The sequence below is a fragment of the Mustela erminea genome, chromosome 19, assembly GCF_009829155.1.
Source record: "Mustela erminea isolate mMusErm1 chromosome 19, mMusErm1.Pri, whole genome shotgun sequence".
Taxonomy (NCBI): Eukaryota; Metazoa; Chordata; class Mammalia; order Carnivora; family Mustelidae; genus Mustela; species Mustela erminea.
In genome coordinates this window covers 27,853,017-27,869,991 of record NC_045632.1, presented here as the reverse complement: position 1 = coordinate 27,869,991, position 16,975 = coordinate 27,853,017, and the positions used below count along the sequence as shown (strand labels likewise).

General features: G+C 54.3%; 1 protein-coding gene across 1 annotated transcript in view; it reads left to right on the top strand.

Moving 5' to 3' along the window:
- Positions 1 to 16,975, top strand: part of ZNF423 (zinc finger protein 423) — a 332,667-nt gene that overhangs the window by 59,192 nt on the left and 256,500 nt on the right. The window contains exon 2 of the mRNA XM_032323398.1: positions 4,111 to 4,170. Within this exon, the coding sequence (XP_032179289.1) occupies positions 4,111 to 4,170 (60 nt within the window). The remainder of the gene's footprint in view (positions 1 to 4,110; positions 4,171 to 16,975) is intronic.

Here is a 16,975-nt window from a genome sequence, read left to right as displayed (position 1 = left end):
TAAAAGCCATTAATTGAGTGGTTCTTAGACCTCTCTTTGGCAGGCAGGTTGTGGTAGTGGTGTTCTAGATCTTTCTGATGAAAAGCATGGATCGTTTTCCCAGAAAAATGCCTGTCAATTCACATGTTTAGAGGCTTACATCCAGGGGCAGGGCCTTCTCAGATCCTTGAAGCCTGGCCAAGCAGCTGGCACTGGCGTGGCTTTGGGAGGAGGGACGGAGGGTTCCTGGGCCCTGCTGACCTTGCTGGGGTCTTCCTCTGGCCCTTGGGTCAGTACTTACTTCTCTTCATCTCTCTCGTTCACCTCCTGACAGTCTGCCTTAGAACTTGTCCTAAGATTTCCTACGTCTGACCAACCAACCCAGGTTCTGTCTGACCTTGACACCTGCCCCGCTGGAGGAAGTGGCCCTGGGGAGGCGGCTTACACACGTGCCCACCTGGTGCCCCGTGTCCCGTGCTGCTGGGTTTCCCAAGCTCTGAAGCCCAGCTCACACACTCTTTGGGCCTCACTGGCATATGTTGATGACAAGGCCATCCTGGTGCGCAGGGACAGGCTGTGGGCCCTTCTGGAGCAGGAGAGTTGTTGTCCCTTACGAGCCTGCTGCTGAGTTGGGGAGGCAGTGTCTGGTGAGGCTCATGAGCTGTATGCTCCCATGGGACAAGCAGACATCCAGGACTTGATCGTCCCAGATCCCAGTGCAGAGAGAGACTATGGAATTCTGATCTGTTAGAAGCCTTGATAGAGCTTCAGAATCCTTCTTAACACAGCCTAAAAGCTATGGTTAATATATCCTGTGCACGCTCCAATGTGAACACAGGCCCTGCCTCCCCTCTGTGTATCCGTACTTGCTGCCGCACCTGGCCCCTGGCCCTTTGTGTTCACACTCTCTGTGCCCTCTCCCCGTGCTTACACCCTGTACCCACACTACCTCTTGTTGTGTGCACACTGGCTTTGTGTACCTACCCTACTCTTGCCAATGGCCATCATTCACAGGAGCAGACATCCCTGTGTTCCCCTTGAGATGGGACAGGGTGAGGGTGTGCTTTGGCCTCAGTGGTGTCAAATACCTTTAAATTAAAGAGTTAGAGGGAGAGTCTGGGAAAGTCTCCGGAAAGCACCTAACTCCTCTGGCCAGCGGGACAGCCCCGTTGGGTGTTACGCCGATGGGCCACAGTGCTGTAGCCTTTTCTCTGAGATGCTCGACCCTCAACCCCAAAGCCATGGCTTGTTCCCATCAGGAACACATGAAGCATGGTGTGTTTCTACCTTTAATAGATGAAATGTAGGGATGGGATGTTAGTGGGGTACATGTCAGCAGGTGTAGGAAAATGCTTTCATGTCCCCTGGCACCGGGTGGGCTGGCCCACAGCTCCTTGCTGTGAGAGACGTGGTTCTGGAGATGGCGGTGTGACGCGGCCACTTGCCTATGGCGACGTCGGCCAATTTGAACTTCCCCAGCCGGCCAGTATCGGGTCGCCCTCCTCTGCCACCTCTGCAGGCTTCTCGTCTTTGGGAAGAGAGCCTGGAATCCTCCCTAGAGCTCCAAAATGGAAGATGTCTTCAGCCTTCCCATGATGGCGGAAGCCAGATCTTAAGGACGGAAGGATGTGGCATTTTGGGGACAGCCCCCAGACCTTCAGATCTGGAAGGTCACACTTCTCAACCAGAGGACACGGGGCTGTCTGTCCTGGTACCCGGGGTACACTGCACACCAAGGGAGAACTGGGGTCATGCATTAACGTCACGGTGCCTGTGACCGACATGGTACCCGTACGGACCATGCTGAAGACCTTGCTGAAGGTGACCAACAGAATCGCCTCATGGCAACCTTACAGACTGAGAATGGTTTCTTTCTTTCTTTCTTTCTTTCTTTTTTTTTTTAAAGATTTTATTTATTTATTTGACAGAGAGAGATTACAAGTAGGCAAAGAGGCAGGCAGAGAGAGAGAGGAGGAAGCAGGCTCCCTGCTGAGCAGAGAGCCCGATGCGGGACTCGATCCCAGGACCCTGAGATCATGACCTGAGCCGAAGGCAGCGGCTTAATCCACTGAGCCACCCAGGTGCCCCCTGAGAATGATTTCTTAATAGAGGCAAAATGCGTAGATCTTGAAGTGAGTGAATGGTGAGGTGCGAAGGAAATGGATTTTCAGGTGTGGCTGTGGACGCTGTTAACAACAGCTCCCTTCTCGCACGGCTGGCTTCCGATCGTTGGACGCATCGTCCGCCCAGGTTTCGGGGGCTGTCTGGTTGGAATCAACTTAGTGAGTAAGATCCGTTTTGTCTGGTGCGAGGTCTTGATTCATATTTACACAGCGGTGGGCTTGAAAACCCACCGCAGCTGTAACTCGCTGAGTTAGGGCAAGAGACTTGGCCTCACCCCAGCTCGCCCCTGCCTTTCATCGTCTGGATTCTGCATCTCTACTCTTATGACGCAAACTTGGGAAGGAGAGAACCCTCTGTTAGTGTTCCTTGGCCTGTTTCTCCTTGTCGTGGACGTCCCCCCTCAGGTGTGGTCTGTGAGGCTCTGGCTGGGGAGTGGGAGCTGGGACAGATACATGATCAAAGGGGCCGTGCCCTGCAGAGCCGGACTTGTTAATTCCCAGAGCTGTTTGAGTCCCAGCGCTAAACCTGCCGAGTGCCTGAGCCCCTCTCCAGCAGGGGCCTCCAACACTGCACGCAAGTCTTCCTGCCACCCTATGGCTCAGGGACCGTTATGAGCTGCCTTCAAGATGCCAAGACTGAAGCCTAGAGGTTCAGTAATTTGCTCGAGAGGCAGAATTGGGATTCGAATCCAGGACGATAGCCTAGCCTGCGTGCTCTTCTCACTGCTCGGCTGCCCAGCATGCTTGTGGACCTGCCTTCCGTGGGAAGGGCAGGGGGTGCTGCTTATGAGTCCCGAGCTGCTAGGATCCTGGACAGCGTCCTCTTGTGCCTCTGTATACGGTGGTTTCAGGATGCATCGATCTGCCCTTCAGACCCGCTTGTGGGTTTTAGCCCAAACTCCGCATGTACTCCCTGTAACTGTGTAAGACCTCGGGCACGTCGCTTCGCCTCTCTGGGAGGCCGTTGATGAGGCGTACATGTGGTATTGATGGGAAGCTCTCCGCACTGCTCCTGGCTCACCGTGTATGCCCACGGAAGACAGTGACGGTGCAGAGGGCATGGGCGGGACCTGCTAGCTTCAGCCTGCACATGCGTAGAACTTCAGAGACCGTTAAATCTGGAAAATACTGTGTATGCACATTTTTGGCTTAAACAAAGTTCCATTTTTACAGACTCCATAACCCAGCTTTAATATTATTACGTGCCCCAGACTGGGATTAATTCCAGGATAAGAGCTTTATTATGTCGAATAGAGTTCCTCCCGTGCTCCCCTTGTGCTTGGCCTCCATCTCCACCAGCCTGGTCTTCCATGCTGGGGTACAGGAGGGTGGAGGTGCCCCATCCCTGTGCAGCATTGTTCTGTGGGCTCAGGGGCAGGGTGTAGAGGTGAGTTCTTTTCTGATGTTACAGGCAGTGACTGCTGACCACTGGACCTTAGCATATCCCGAAGTCTATCTGTGGGCCAGGTGTCTCAGTGTGAACAACAGCGCCGTGTGTTCTTCCAACCTCTGAGAGTGATCTTATTTGTTTCACAAACAAGCTGTCAAATTTCAGTGGTGGTTTAAGAAGCTTTTGGGAGGAGGACAGTGTCTGCGGGATCAGGGAGAGGTCTGAGTCTCTGCCGTCTTCCTGCGAGTGACAAATGACTTTACCTCCAGTGGAAACTCTGATCATAGATCGTGATCAGCGGGAGCACGTTAAGAAAGATCCTGATGTGGCATCTGGCTCTAGGCCGTGCTGTGATTGACTCATGATGTCTGTTAGGGACACGGAGGTGGGGAAACCATACTGATCCAGCACTTACTTGCTATTCAGATTTTATTCTGATTATTTTACGTTTCTGTGAAACCAACAAAAGCTTCTTTGTAGGCTCTATCCCCTTGCTTCTGATTGTGGGTATTAGAAGGACCCCCACAAATGACCCTTCTTCCTTGCCCTATTCCCCACCCTGATGGCCTGTTTGTACAGTTTCAAAACTCACAGGCCCATCTCTATTCTCTCTTTCAGTTGAAGAGGGGGAGGCCTCGGACTTCTCGCTGGCCTGGGATTCCTCCGTGACAGCATCAGGTAAATGCCCGGGGGCTGCTGGGGGAGTTGCTGGGGGTCCTGGGGGGGTGGGCTCAGGAACTCAGGAAGCCACCCAGCTGGTTATAGAAATCATATTCTTCATGTCACATTCCTGTCTCCAGGCCAGACTACCCCGTGCACACGATTTTTATATCAGTTCCATATGGTCAATAAAATCTATTACATACGGAGACTAATATGCCCTATTCTCCTGGGGGACCACGTTTCCTTCTTGTGGGCGCGTTCTGATGGACCACGATACCTCCGCGACACAGGCTTTGAAGCCCCCTGCCATGGGCCTCACTGCACATTCATTCCAGTCTAATTGCATAAAACCCACTTTAATAGGATGTTTAAACTCCAGTCGAAATCACAGTCCCCAGACTTCCCCTCCCAGACGGGGCTGCTCTGCTCTCCCAGGCTGGCAATTCGAGCCCATGCCTCTAGGGGGAGGTAATTGGGAAGTTCAGACTTCTGGGGTGCGTGGCCCCCATCGGGTGATGCTGGTGACTTGGCAGTCAGGGGACTTGGGTTTTTGGCTCACTTCTGTCCTTGCATGAGCTCCTCTGTGCCTCAGTTTCCCCAGCTCTAAAAAGAAGTGAAGGGATAAAGTTTTCCTAACTCGAAAGTCCTACACTTTGGAGCTGCCTGTGGAACTTGGGATTAGAACTGGCTGTGGTCCCTGGGAGCTCCTGAGTGGAAGGTATGACTCCTGTTTGCTCTGCATCTGGCCAACACCTCTCTGGGCAATGGCCTCGGCTCCTAGTCCAGTAGGCGCAGCCTCTTCGGCCTCGTCCCTGTCCTAGGATCCTGACCGGCGGGTTCTGGATTCCTGACGGAGCTGGAGGCAAGCCAATCTTAAGGAATCTTTGACCCGAGAAGACTTTTACGGAATCATTTAGTCCAACTTTCTTGTCTTCTAGCTGGGGAAACTGAGGCACAGAGGGAACTTTGCTCTGGGTCAGTAGTTCCAGAAATGTGGTGTGAGGCATCAGGCATATGAACATTTAATGCTCAGATGGTTATACATTGGATTTGTGATTTAATGGCTATTTGTGATTGATGCTAAATTCATGTAAGTGAGAAAATTGCGTTGACAGTTTTAAGTAATGGCGCATAATGCTTGGGTTGAGCAAAAATCATGAAGATGGTTTGCAAATGACTGAGATTTGGGAAATGCTGGTATAGAAGGGGAGTGGACAGCTAGCGAACCTGGGTTCCTGGGCTCCGTGTCCAGTGCTCTTTCCCGCACGATGGGGACGCTGCTTGGAGAGTCTGAAGGGTCCTGGCTGATTCAGTTTTGGGCACCGTCGTATCTGCAGGTGCCTGGCCCTTGGTGACAGGGGCTCTCTCCATGGGAGAGAGGTTTTGTCCGAAGCCAGAACGAGGGGGGCAGTGCTCACATTTTCAGAAGAGTTCAGGGTTAGGACAGACCTGAGGGTCCACACTCGGTAGGCTGGAGGAAGGGACTGCAAAACCCCTGTCCCATCTCTTTCTGTGCAGGGGAGACACACTCCCGGGGTTGGTGGAAACACAGTGAGATTATAAATCTCCATGTCTCCTCCAGGGACCCTGACCCACATTGGGGTGCATGAGCTCAGGCTTCGGCCAACTCTGAAAACGATCCCCTTCCAAACCCCCGAACCAGGAAAGTGTCCAGCGTGGTGTCTGTATAAGGTCCTGCCACCTGGCTGCTTTCCCAATGGTGCTGGAGGCCGTGGAGACAGACAGGAACAGCAGTGCGGTGCAGGGAGGGCAGTGCATCAGTCGTGGAGGAGGACAGCCCTGCGTCCGGTGGGGGGCCCTACTGATGCCTCCCTAGCGCAGGGAACTCTCTCTCCGTCTGAGATGCCGAGGGGCTGTATGGGGGCCCTGCCGGTCTTGGGGTCTCTGCTGCCACTGTGGAACCTCAGGGGCTCTCTGGGATGCCCGGGCATCATGGAGGTGGCGGGATTTGTCCGTTTCCAGCCAAGAGCTGAGCAGGCCCCGTACGCGTGTGCAGAAAGAGGTACGCGGCTCTTCGTGAGTCCTCTCTAGTCCTCAGGGACTCCGTGGTGCCAGTCAGCTTCGGATGGTCCGCTCGGAGATGGAGAGAGGGAGGGCAAAGCATCCGGGCTCTGGATAATCCTCAGCCAAGCAATGGATTTTGTTTTCTTTGGCCCATTTCTGGTGATTTTTTTACAGTGCATGCAGTACATTTTCCTTCCCAAGTTCATTGGGCTTGGGCTACAGAAGTCCGCTTGGATTCCCTGAGCTTGGGGGTCGTGAGCTGGTGCAAATCCTGGGTGAAGGGACGAAGTCAGTTTGCGAGGCAGCGCTGGACGAGGGTGATGTCACATTTGTTGAGCCCTGACTTGGTGCGTGCCCGGCGCGGGGTGAACACTTTCCCTGCGCTCTCTCCTCCAGCCATCCCCACAGCCCCGCGAGGCGGGGGCTCTTTCCAGAAGCTGCTCCAGGGCTTCTCCACGGGCAGGTTTAGGGCCGGCCATCTGGTGGCGGACGGGGCCAGCGGCCTGGTTAAAGCTGCTTTAGTATAACGCTTTTCATTAAGCTGAGAAAATGTCACTTGGCCGCATCAGAGAATGGGGGCAGGTGCCAAGGAAGATTATGGGGAGCAGAGCCTCCCCGAGCCGCCCTTGGCACTGCTCTGAGAACTGCCGTCTTCATTTGGCGGACGGGGAAAGGAGGCTCAGAGCTGTGTGGCAGCAGATCCGAGGTCCCCGGCCAGCAAACTGTGGAGAGGGGACTCGAACCTGAGTCCTCCTGCGGCCAGACCCTGTGGTCTCACCTCCACGCTGCCTGGCGCCGGAGGGGCAGTGAGGGCGAACCAGACCCGGGGTGGGGGGCATTGTGAGGGTTTCACGAGGGTCCCTGGGGGTACCAGCCACAGAGGGTCTTGGGCTCCTCCGACCAAAGGAATCCAGGGCGCGGTGAGCAGGATGGGCTGAGCGCGTTTCACCGGGAGGAGCATGGGCAGCTCCTTTCCTAAGGGGGCCCAGCAGCCAGCCAGGCTGCAAGTTTGGCGTGGTGCCCTTCCCCCTCACCCGCTTTGCCCTGGCTCTGGGAGCATGATGGAGAACCCCAATAAAGAAGTAGAATGCTCTGTGTGCTCTCTGCTCACCTCTGGCCTCCTCCAGGTTCCCCTGCCCTGGGGGACCCTGTGGTCACCACCCCCAGGAACAACCCGACCTGCTGAGTCTGTGCCCTCGGGTCAGGCCCCTGACAGTGATGGAGAGCCCGCCCGCAGCAGTGTTCTCTGTCCGGGCTTCCCGGGAGTGGGGGAGCCCCGGCCTCCTCCTGCCCCTCGCCAGCAGACACCGGGCTCCTGAGAGCAGAGCCCCGGGACTGAGCACTGACCCTACACCCAGGCTGGGGGGAGCATAGTAGAGCTGGGGTTTTAAATCATTCCCTGTTGGATCCTGATTTTTTTTTTTTTAACCCATGGTCGGGGGTGTGATGAGGGAGCTGATAGCTTATAAGGAGATAATTGAAGCATGATTCAGAACCTGTTTTGAGCCACGGATGCCTTTGAGCAACCAGCGGGAACATTTCACGTGTGATTTCAGGGAAGTTCGTGGGTCTGAATGCCTTCGAGATGAGAAGTCTTTTGGGAGAGCCCCAAAGAGGTCTTCCCTGTCCTAAGGCTGGCCTGTGGCCCAGGTGAGGGGGCAGGCTGGGGAGGGTCTGTGGTAAAATGTGACAGGTCCTGCTAGAGGCACATGGTGCCAGGGACCAGACCCAGAGCTGCCGGGTCATCTGAGTTTGTGTATATTTATGTATTTATTATTATTATAATTATTTTTAAAGATTTTATTTATCAATTTGCCAGAGAGAGAGAGCAAGAGAGAGCATGAGGGAGAACACAAGCAGGCAGGGGGCAGAGGGAGAAGCAGACGCCCCACCCAGCAGGGAGCCACATGTGGGACTCAATCCCGGGACCATGGAATCGTGACCTGAGCCGAAGGCAGCCGGTTAACCGACTGAGCCACCCAGGCGTCTCTGTATTTATCATTTTTTAAAAAGTTGTTTATTTGAGAGAGAGAGGTCACACACGGGGGGGAAAGGGTAGAGAGAGAAGCAGGCTCCCCGCTGAGCAGGGAGTCCGATGTGGGACTCCATCTCAGGACCCCAGGATCATGACGAGCAGAAACCGAGAATTGGACTCCCAACTGACTGAGCCACCAGGGGCCCCTGTGTCGCCTAATATTTTTAAGGTTTATCTAAATCATAGCCTGTACCAGTCCTGCATTCTTTGTTATGGCTAAATAATGTTCTGTTGTATGGGAAGATCACATTTTGTTTCTCTCTTCGTCTATTAATGGACGTTTGGGTTATTTTCCCCCTTCGGGCTGTCGTGAATACGCTGCTGCGAACTCCCGTGTGCCGGGCTCTGCTGGAATACTCATTTTCAGCTCCGGGGGGCATACACCCAGGAGTGGAACTGCTGAGTCCTATGGTGACTCTGTGTGACTTTTTGAGGAACGGCCGAACTGCTGCTCACAATGGCTGCCGCATTTCACGCTCCCACCAATAATGTGTGGAGGTTCCAGTTTCTCCGTATCTTCACCAACAGTTGTTATTTTCCTTTTTAAAAATTAAAAAAAAATTTTGGGGAGCCTGGGTTAAAGCCTCTGCCTTTGGCTCAGGTCATGATCCCAGGGTCTTGGGATCGAGTGCCGCATTGGGCTCTCTGCTTAGCAGGGAGCCTGCTTCTTCCTCTCTCTCTGCCTGCCTCTCTGCCTACTTGTGATCTCTCTCTCTCTGTCAAATAAATAAATAAAATCTTTAAAAAAAAATTAAGAAAATTTTTATCCTAGCCTTCCTAAATGTGAAAAGGTATCTCATTTTGGACAACTCATTAAAAAAAAAAACAACTTTATTCAGGTCACAGAAAGGCCTTCTGCCAGCTGGTTTCAGCCTGGTCACCAGTTAAGAGGTTGTTAAGGGTGCCCTTCCCAGAGGGACCTCTCTGTCCCCCTGCCCCGCCCTCCCACCAACTTCCCCTCTGAGGAGGCCTGTCTTCTCTTCAGTGCTTCTTCTCCTTTCCTTCAAGCGTTTTGGAACGTGGTCTCCAAGTGGCAGGCACCAGGATGAGCGTAAGCCCTACGATGTGGGTTTTCAGTGAACCAGTCCAACCAAACTGAGCTTTGCCATCCTTGCTCTGATCACCGAGTTTGACCGGGGACTGGGGGGGCTCATTTCTCTATAACTGTCTGGTCACAGTGTCACTGGAGCCTTTCAGCTCTCCCGGCTGGGCTTAGGACAGGTTGGGCTTCCTTCCAACATGGCAGTGTGGGCGCAAGCTTGGGGATGTAGTGGGAGGAGGGTTGGTGGGGTGATCTGGAGATGGGAAACAGTTACTCTGACATACACTCATTGTCAGTGCCTGGGCAGGGTAGCCAGGTGACGACAGACCCTCTAGGGACTAGAGAGGAACGCTCGATAAAAATAGTAGTTTGCGGGGCACCTGGGTGGCTCAGTGGGTTAAAGCCTCTGCCTTCGGCTCAGGTCATGATCTCAGGGTCCTGGGATCGAGTCCCGCATCGGACTCTCTGCTCAGCGGGGAGTCTGCTTCCTTCTCTCTCCCTGCCTACTGTGATCTCTGTCTGTCAAATAAATAAATAAAATCTTTAAAAAAAAAAAATAGTAGTTTGCAGTGGCCTGAGACCTTACCGGGGTGATCAGAGTTTTGAGCCTTCCTGCTACCTCAACAGGTCTCATTGTCCTGATTGATGGAAACATCATTTAGAAATGACTTCTGGGAGCCAACCCTCCTTCTTGGTTCACATCTAGAAACTGAGGCACAGAGATGCTAGTGACTTGTTTTAAAAGTTACACGAGCAGGAAGTGGCAGAGCCAAGATTTGAACCGAGGCAGCTGATGTGAGAACGTAGCACCAAAACTTTCACTAGCCAAGCTGCCTGTGAGGGTGTTGTCCAGGCTGTTCATCGTAGAGGGAATCCAGAGGCTTGGTGAGAGACTCAGCTTTGTGCCCAGGTCCCTCCTGGGTCAGGTGAAAGGGTCTCACTCCTCTGCCCAGGAGGAGAGGGAGATGCATGTTTTGAAGACCTTGTATACATTTCCCATCTCAGAGGCTAGGGAAACACGGGGGTGGGGGGCAGACGCTCCCGCATGCCCCGCCCCAGCCTGCCTTCCCACTGGGGTAGCTGTGTGTTGGGCATGGGTGCGGGTCACAGGGGAGGCTGGTAACTGGGCTGCGGGCTCTGGGACCTGCTTGGGTGAGAAATTAGAGTAGCGTCTAGGTGGCTGGTATCCTGGGGGCCCCATAGAGAAGGGGTGCTGGAAGCCTTTCCTTTTCCTTTCATTCTGGCTCTGCCATCCTGCACCCCGAGGTTCTGACGGTGAAGTGGACAGAAATGTCTGGAAAACTGGGCCTTTCACGCTGGGCGTCGAGGCCCCTCTGGGCAGCCCAGCTTATACTTCCGAACCTTCTCGGAGCTGTCTCGCCATCCCACTTGTGTTTTTTCAAGAGTGTGTGTTTATTATTTCAACGACTTCTTAGAAGCTCTACCTACGGCCTCTGCTTCTGCACCCCTGCCCCTTCTGTTTCTCTCAGCCCCCTTTCCAGCTCCGTCCTGTACCAACCAGCTTATCTAGATGAAATCCACGAGCACGGTGGAATCCGCGTGGCTCCCGTCCCGAGCTTCCCGTAAGCCCCGGGCCCACGAAGCCTTCTATCTTAGAAGTCCCATCGGGGTCGCTGGGCGGCTGGGCATTCGCATTTCTAACGGCCCCTCCCCTGCGGGGCATTTGGACTACTTTTCCTCTTTTGGCTCTTATAAATAGTACCACGATGAGGACCTCGGTGTAGTAGGTGCTCTTTTTCTTAGGTGCTCCCAGCGTCTTCTGACTTTCTCTTTCCATCTTCAAGTCCAGGCTGGAGGAACTTGGACCCCTGTTTCTCCCCACCCCTTGCCAGGTCCTTCACTTGAATTCTTCCCTGAGTGACCCTGCACCCTGCGCTCCGCTGTGGGTGTGTCCCAGTCCCTGTGGCCAGGATGCCGTGGCCAACGACAGATGGCCCAGGCTTCCTTTGGTTCCAGCTGTCCACCTCTCGAGCTTGAACCCCCAACCCAGTCATCCTCTCGATGTGGACCAGGGGACATTTTAAAGGAATAGAAAAGGCCTAAATAGATGTATAATTTTCCAGCATTTTAAAGACTTATGAAATGCGTTTTTATGTGGGGCCGGCTGTGGAGTTTCTCATTAGCTCGGCCAGGACGTCTGTGGGGAGTTGAGCTAAGTGGAACCAGGCAGGCTGGGCAGGAAGACACGGTGGCCCTAAGCTCACCAGGGGAGTGTGGCAGGCATGCGCCGGCTGGTCTGTGCCTCGGACCCCTGGCCAGGCCAGCGGGCCTGCGCCTTTGTTAGCGCTGCTTCCTCCAGCCCAAGAGGCCTGGAAACCTTTGGGGGGACTGGAGCTGAGAGGTGGCCACTCTGTTACCATGGTGAGCAGTCCATGAGGTGTAGGGCATCTGTGCCGTGCGTGCACATGGAGGCATGTACTTGTGTATGTGCATGTGTGCACATGCGTGTGGTTTTTTTTTTTTTTTTGTGTGTGTGTGTGTGTGCATATCCAGATGCGACAGCCTTGACTCAGACCCCTGGAGTCCCCAGGGCCTTTGCACCCCTCTGTACTGCATCCTGGGTCCCCAGGGATGACTGGGACCTGTTCTGTGAGGGGGATGTGCTGTTTCCTGCCCGCCCTTTCCTTTGGGTCTGGACCAGCAAGGGGCCCCTGCCGGGCTACCCTCTGGTCATGTCCTCTGTACCCTCTCTGCCATGAGCACGTGTGTGCAGAGCCCATGCACATGTGTGCATGTGTGCATGTGTGCTGGCGCCAGGGGTGTGTGAAGGAGCATGTGTGGTGTCTCTCTTCAGCCTCCTCGTCTACCCCGAGCCTGGCCAGTGGTTTCATGGGAGTGAAACCACGGAGTGGGGCTCGTCTTGCTGGTTTTCACCTCTTGCATGGACTTGGGCTTTCTCTGAGGCAGGGACTCTGTGTCATTTGTCATCGCAGTGGGCATGGCTGGGTTAGGACTGAGTACTAACTCATGCTGACCCAGGTTGGTGGGGGTGTTGCTTGTTTCCAAAGTGGAGATGGCTTCGGTGGGCTTGGGTGCCAGTCAGTGGGTTGGTGGGCAGGGTTTGCTCTGAAAGGCAAAGGCTGTGAGGGTGTGCCCTGGGCAAGGCTTGATGCACCAACTGTGCAGCGTGGGTCAGTGCCTAGTAGGAAATGGCCAGGGTCAGCCCAGTCATGCTGCCTGGCCACTCTTGGCTTCCTGGGCGGGCACTCTGCAGCGCCTGGCTCCTGGATTGGGGATGGTCAGCACTGCATCAGCCAGTATCCTGCTATAGGCTGAATGTGGCCCATGGGGGTTAGGCTGCTGTTCTCAGCCGACCTTCTCCTAAAATCCTGGAGTGTGTGCACGTACATACACACCACTCCATGTATGTATTAGTCTGAACCTGGCTAACTGATGCCTGCTTGGGTCAAAAACCCCATTTTTTTTCTTGCCTACACTAATAATTCTTTTCTCCTTCATTGTGGTTACTGGCTTTAACTGATGGCTGCTGGCCATACTTGTTGGTAGTTAAGACATTGGACGGATACTGAATCCAGTAAATAGGATGTTTTTTGCTTCTGCCTTTCTACATCTTACGGGAAAATACTTTGCAAACCCCACAAGCTTGGGGAGGCAGGGGTAGTGCCTGTTTTGCTCACTGTTGTATCTTCAGCAACTAGCTCTGGCTACCAGCAACTGTAGTAACAATAACAGTAAAAATAACAGCCATCTAGTTATTAGTCCATGGTGCCGGGTTTGAGGCTGGGCTGCAGCACACATGATCTCATTTAACTCTCCCGAAGCACAGCTTGTGGGAAGTGTACCATCTCACAGAGGGCAGTTGAGACTCAGAGGGGCTGAGAGCCTGGTGCAGGCTTTCTGAGCTCATGGAGCCAGAGCAAGGATTTGAGCCTGGGCTGGTTTTATCTGAGTCCAGGGCCCCCTTTCCTTGTTGCTAGTTCAGTGGCTGGGACTGAGTGGAGATGAGTGGAGATACTAAGAGCCCTAACGAAGTCGCTATAGTGACATACCCGAGGGGAGTGGGGTGGCAGGGCCAGTATAGGAATGAGTGATGGCTGATCGTTGACCCACCAACGATTGTGGGGGCAGGTGTGTGCATATACATACATGTACATACACCCACACACCTTCACACAGACATAGCTGTACCCACAACACGCATGTACAGACACATATTCACACATGTCACCCCTCCAGCCCCCAGGGCACATACACGTTCATATACTTGGCCTCCACACCTCGCACGTACCCTACCATGCACATGCATCCTCACAGACTCAAGTATGAACACATGCAGACACGCGCATGCAGGCAGGAGTGCAGGAACACATGTGCACATGTACGCAGTGTGCATAGGCACACCCTTCAAACGTGTAGGGAGAGAGACAGGCACACGCACGCAGCACGCCCCTGGGCTTGCAAATGAGCAGAAAAGTCCTGCTTCTGTGCTGTGTCTCCTCAAGGACAGGGACTGTGCGGCTGTTCAAGACGACCGGGTTGTTCTGTGCTCTCTATTTTCTTTCTCTGCTTTTCTTTGGTTTCTTTGTTGTACCCTCGGTGCCTTAGACATACTTTCTGTCCAAAGATTCAAACCCCTGCTGCTGGGCCTGGTGCGGGGCTGACCCGTGTGCAGACACAGACCCCAGTGCCCATCTGTCTGTTCGCCTGCATGGCCTGCTCTGGCCCACAGGCGCCCCCCCAGCCGCAACTTGGACATGACTTCATTTCCACCCTGCACCTGCCACTTTAAGAGTCCAAGGGGCCTGGTGGGCCTGTCCCCAGGGTCGGGCTGAGGGAGGCCGGGCAGCTGCGGGTTTGGGGGAAGCTTTGTTAGCTCCCAGGGGCCTCTTGGAGCCCAGGCAATGCTGGGGAAACCGAAACAAAGAGCGACAATGGCCTCCTTCCCTCCCTGGGCGGCTTCGGAGCAGGGCCTGCATGGGCGGCCTCTGGGGGCCCCTGTTATTTCCTGTGCTGGCTGCGGGGCTCCTCGCCAGCCGCAAATGGGCAGGAAGCGGGGCAGGGCATCTCCTCCCCACCCGCTGGGCTGGCCCTCATAGGCCAGAGTAGCCGCTCCTGTGATCCGGGGGCCGGCAGGACATGCCCACTCCACTGTCTGCTGCTCCAGGCCTGCGGGGCTGGGCCTGCCCTGCTCAGGTCTGCCTGGGCCTCCCAGGAGGGGAAACCTGACCCCCGGCTCTGCTGACCTCTCCCCGTTGCAGACCCCGCATGCTCCCACCATCTGCGCTGGAAGCCGAGTTTCTGCCACTGCTGGCCTTTGTGGCTGGAGGGCTTGCCCCACAGAACCAAGGATGAGGCTGGGCAGTGTGCTTTCTATTGGCTGCTAATTAATTTGTCTGGGATTGGGCTGGAAGTAAGCTTAGGTTTAGTACCGTGGTTAGGGGTATGTTTAAGCCTAAGGTTAGGGTTAGGGTTATGTTTGATGATAAGGTCAGGGTTAGCTTGGCCAAGTCCTAAAGACTTAAAAAAAACCCCCAAAAACCAAAAACCAACAAAAACCCCACCAGGAGTCTGAGCATGGATTTTGAAACAAACACACCTTTGTCTCAGGGCTGGATCTCACCCAGCACTAATTTTGGGGAGAGGCTCCCCACTAATTAGATTTGTTCAACATCTAATTTGCAGGTGTCTGTTTGGACCATACTTGGCCCCAAGGATGCAGTGGTATCCGACGCTCCAGGACCCACATTCTAGAGGGAGGACATGAGAGCCATGTTCTTCCGTTCTTAGCTGTGAGGACACACTTGGCTGAGTTGGTCACCGTCTCAGGACTCAGTTTCCTGATCTGTAAAGTGGGGATACCGAAGCCCTAGCTTGTGCCCGCCCCTTGCAAGGATGAGTGGGAATGTAGAGGTCACGTGCTCAGCACGGAGCCCAGCATAGAGCAAGTACCTGTCAACACTGGCTCTGGGTGTTATTAATGGAATGAGATGAAATGGCCTTACATCGCTGGGCAGCTAAAATAACAGATGAAAGAACTAATTACGTCCGAAGCCCCAGGTATGGGTCACTGTGTAGGTGAGCTTCCCGGCAGCTCAGGCCAAAGGAGAAATCGGATGGAGGGAGGCTTGGCCGCCTCTTCCCGACTCACGCACTGGGGACAGACAAATGTTTTTCCCTGGCACTAAATGCTTAGGAATTTACTCTGCGGAGCCTCATTAATCATTGAACAAACAACAGCCACGGTCTCAGTAACAATTTGGCACACGATGCAGAAACAACTTTCCTAGAGTTCTTTCTTAAATTGACCCTGGAAGAATGCTCGGGGCCTAAGTGCACACCGCAGCTGCGAACTTCCTTGCGGAGCTGCCCGGAGGGGGCTGGGCCAAGCCAGGTTGCGTCCTGGGGCAGCTGCTCAGGTGACTTGCCCGAGGGCCTGCTTCGATGTAATGGAATGGGGTTCTTCAATGGGGGACCTCGAAGAGCCCTGGACATGCCCAGGATTGCTGGGTTGCTTCTGGAGGGTTCTGCAAACTTTTGACTTCAGAAACTAGCCCCTACCTGCTTCTGAGGACCCTTATCCCCAGCTTATAAAGCCTTTTTTTTTTTTTTTTTTTTTAAAAGATTTCTTTCTTTCTTTTTTTTTTTTGAGAGAGAGGAGAGAGAGCATGCATGCATGTGGAGGGTAGAGGGAGAGAACCCCAAGCAGACTTGCCCCACAGGATGGAGCCCAACGCGGGGCTCCATCTCATGACCTCGAGACCATGACCTGAGCTGGAACCAAGAGTCAGATGCTCGATCAACTGAGCCAGCCGGGCGCCCCCCTCATGGAGTCTTCGGGCGGACTTTGGGACCTCTCTTTGTATCCTTATGTTTTGAGCTCAGCAGCTGGCGAGGTGTGTCAGGCACTGGGGCCCCTCTGCCTAGACCGTACTCTGGCCATGGTTTGTGGACTTGTGTAGCAGTCCCCATCTTTTGTTCCCTTTTTATAGGATTTTGTATTTACTCGTCTTATTTGAGTGGTTGGGGTTGGTGCAGGGGGCACAGTCAGGAAAACTGAGGCTCAGGGGTGTTAGGAGGACTCGGGGCTGGGGTCCGTCTGTAGACCCATGCCTAAATGTATATCCACATCCCCAGATCCGCTCACACATACCCACTCTTTGTGTGTATGAATAGTGCTGTGGGCCTGATCTGAAGTCCAGAGCCCCCTCCTGGCCCTTCCCCCTCCTGCTGGCAGGACTGTAGGCTTGGCCCCAGGAAGGCCCGCCCGGGGCCACGTACCCCTGTGTCTGGCAGGCACCCCATGGAGTTTCCATGGTGAGCTCTCCTTTGGGGGCCCCTGGGTGGGACTTTCCATCTGGGTGGAAACCTGACCCGCAGGCCCCGAGAAGGAGGAAATGCCTTCCCCAAATGTGGAGAGAGAAAGAGACGGCCAGCCTGGGATTTCAGCCAGAGCCCCTGACTCTTGCAACCCTGTGGAGTCTGGGGACCCCCAGGGGTCTGGGGCGGGGCTGCCGAGGACCCACCCCTTAGGGAAGAGTCATCATTTTGGTGGCTGGCTGCCACACGTCCCTGTGGCTCTGGCCTGGAGTTTGTGTGTGTCCTCCTCCAGACACCGGTGCCTGGCTCGGATTTGAATTTGGCTCTCTCTGTCCCCAAGGCCTGTGTGCTTGTCACTGTGTCCTCTCACCTCCCTCCAGCAGGCATTTCCACAGACATTAGCTCTATGAACCCCTGAA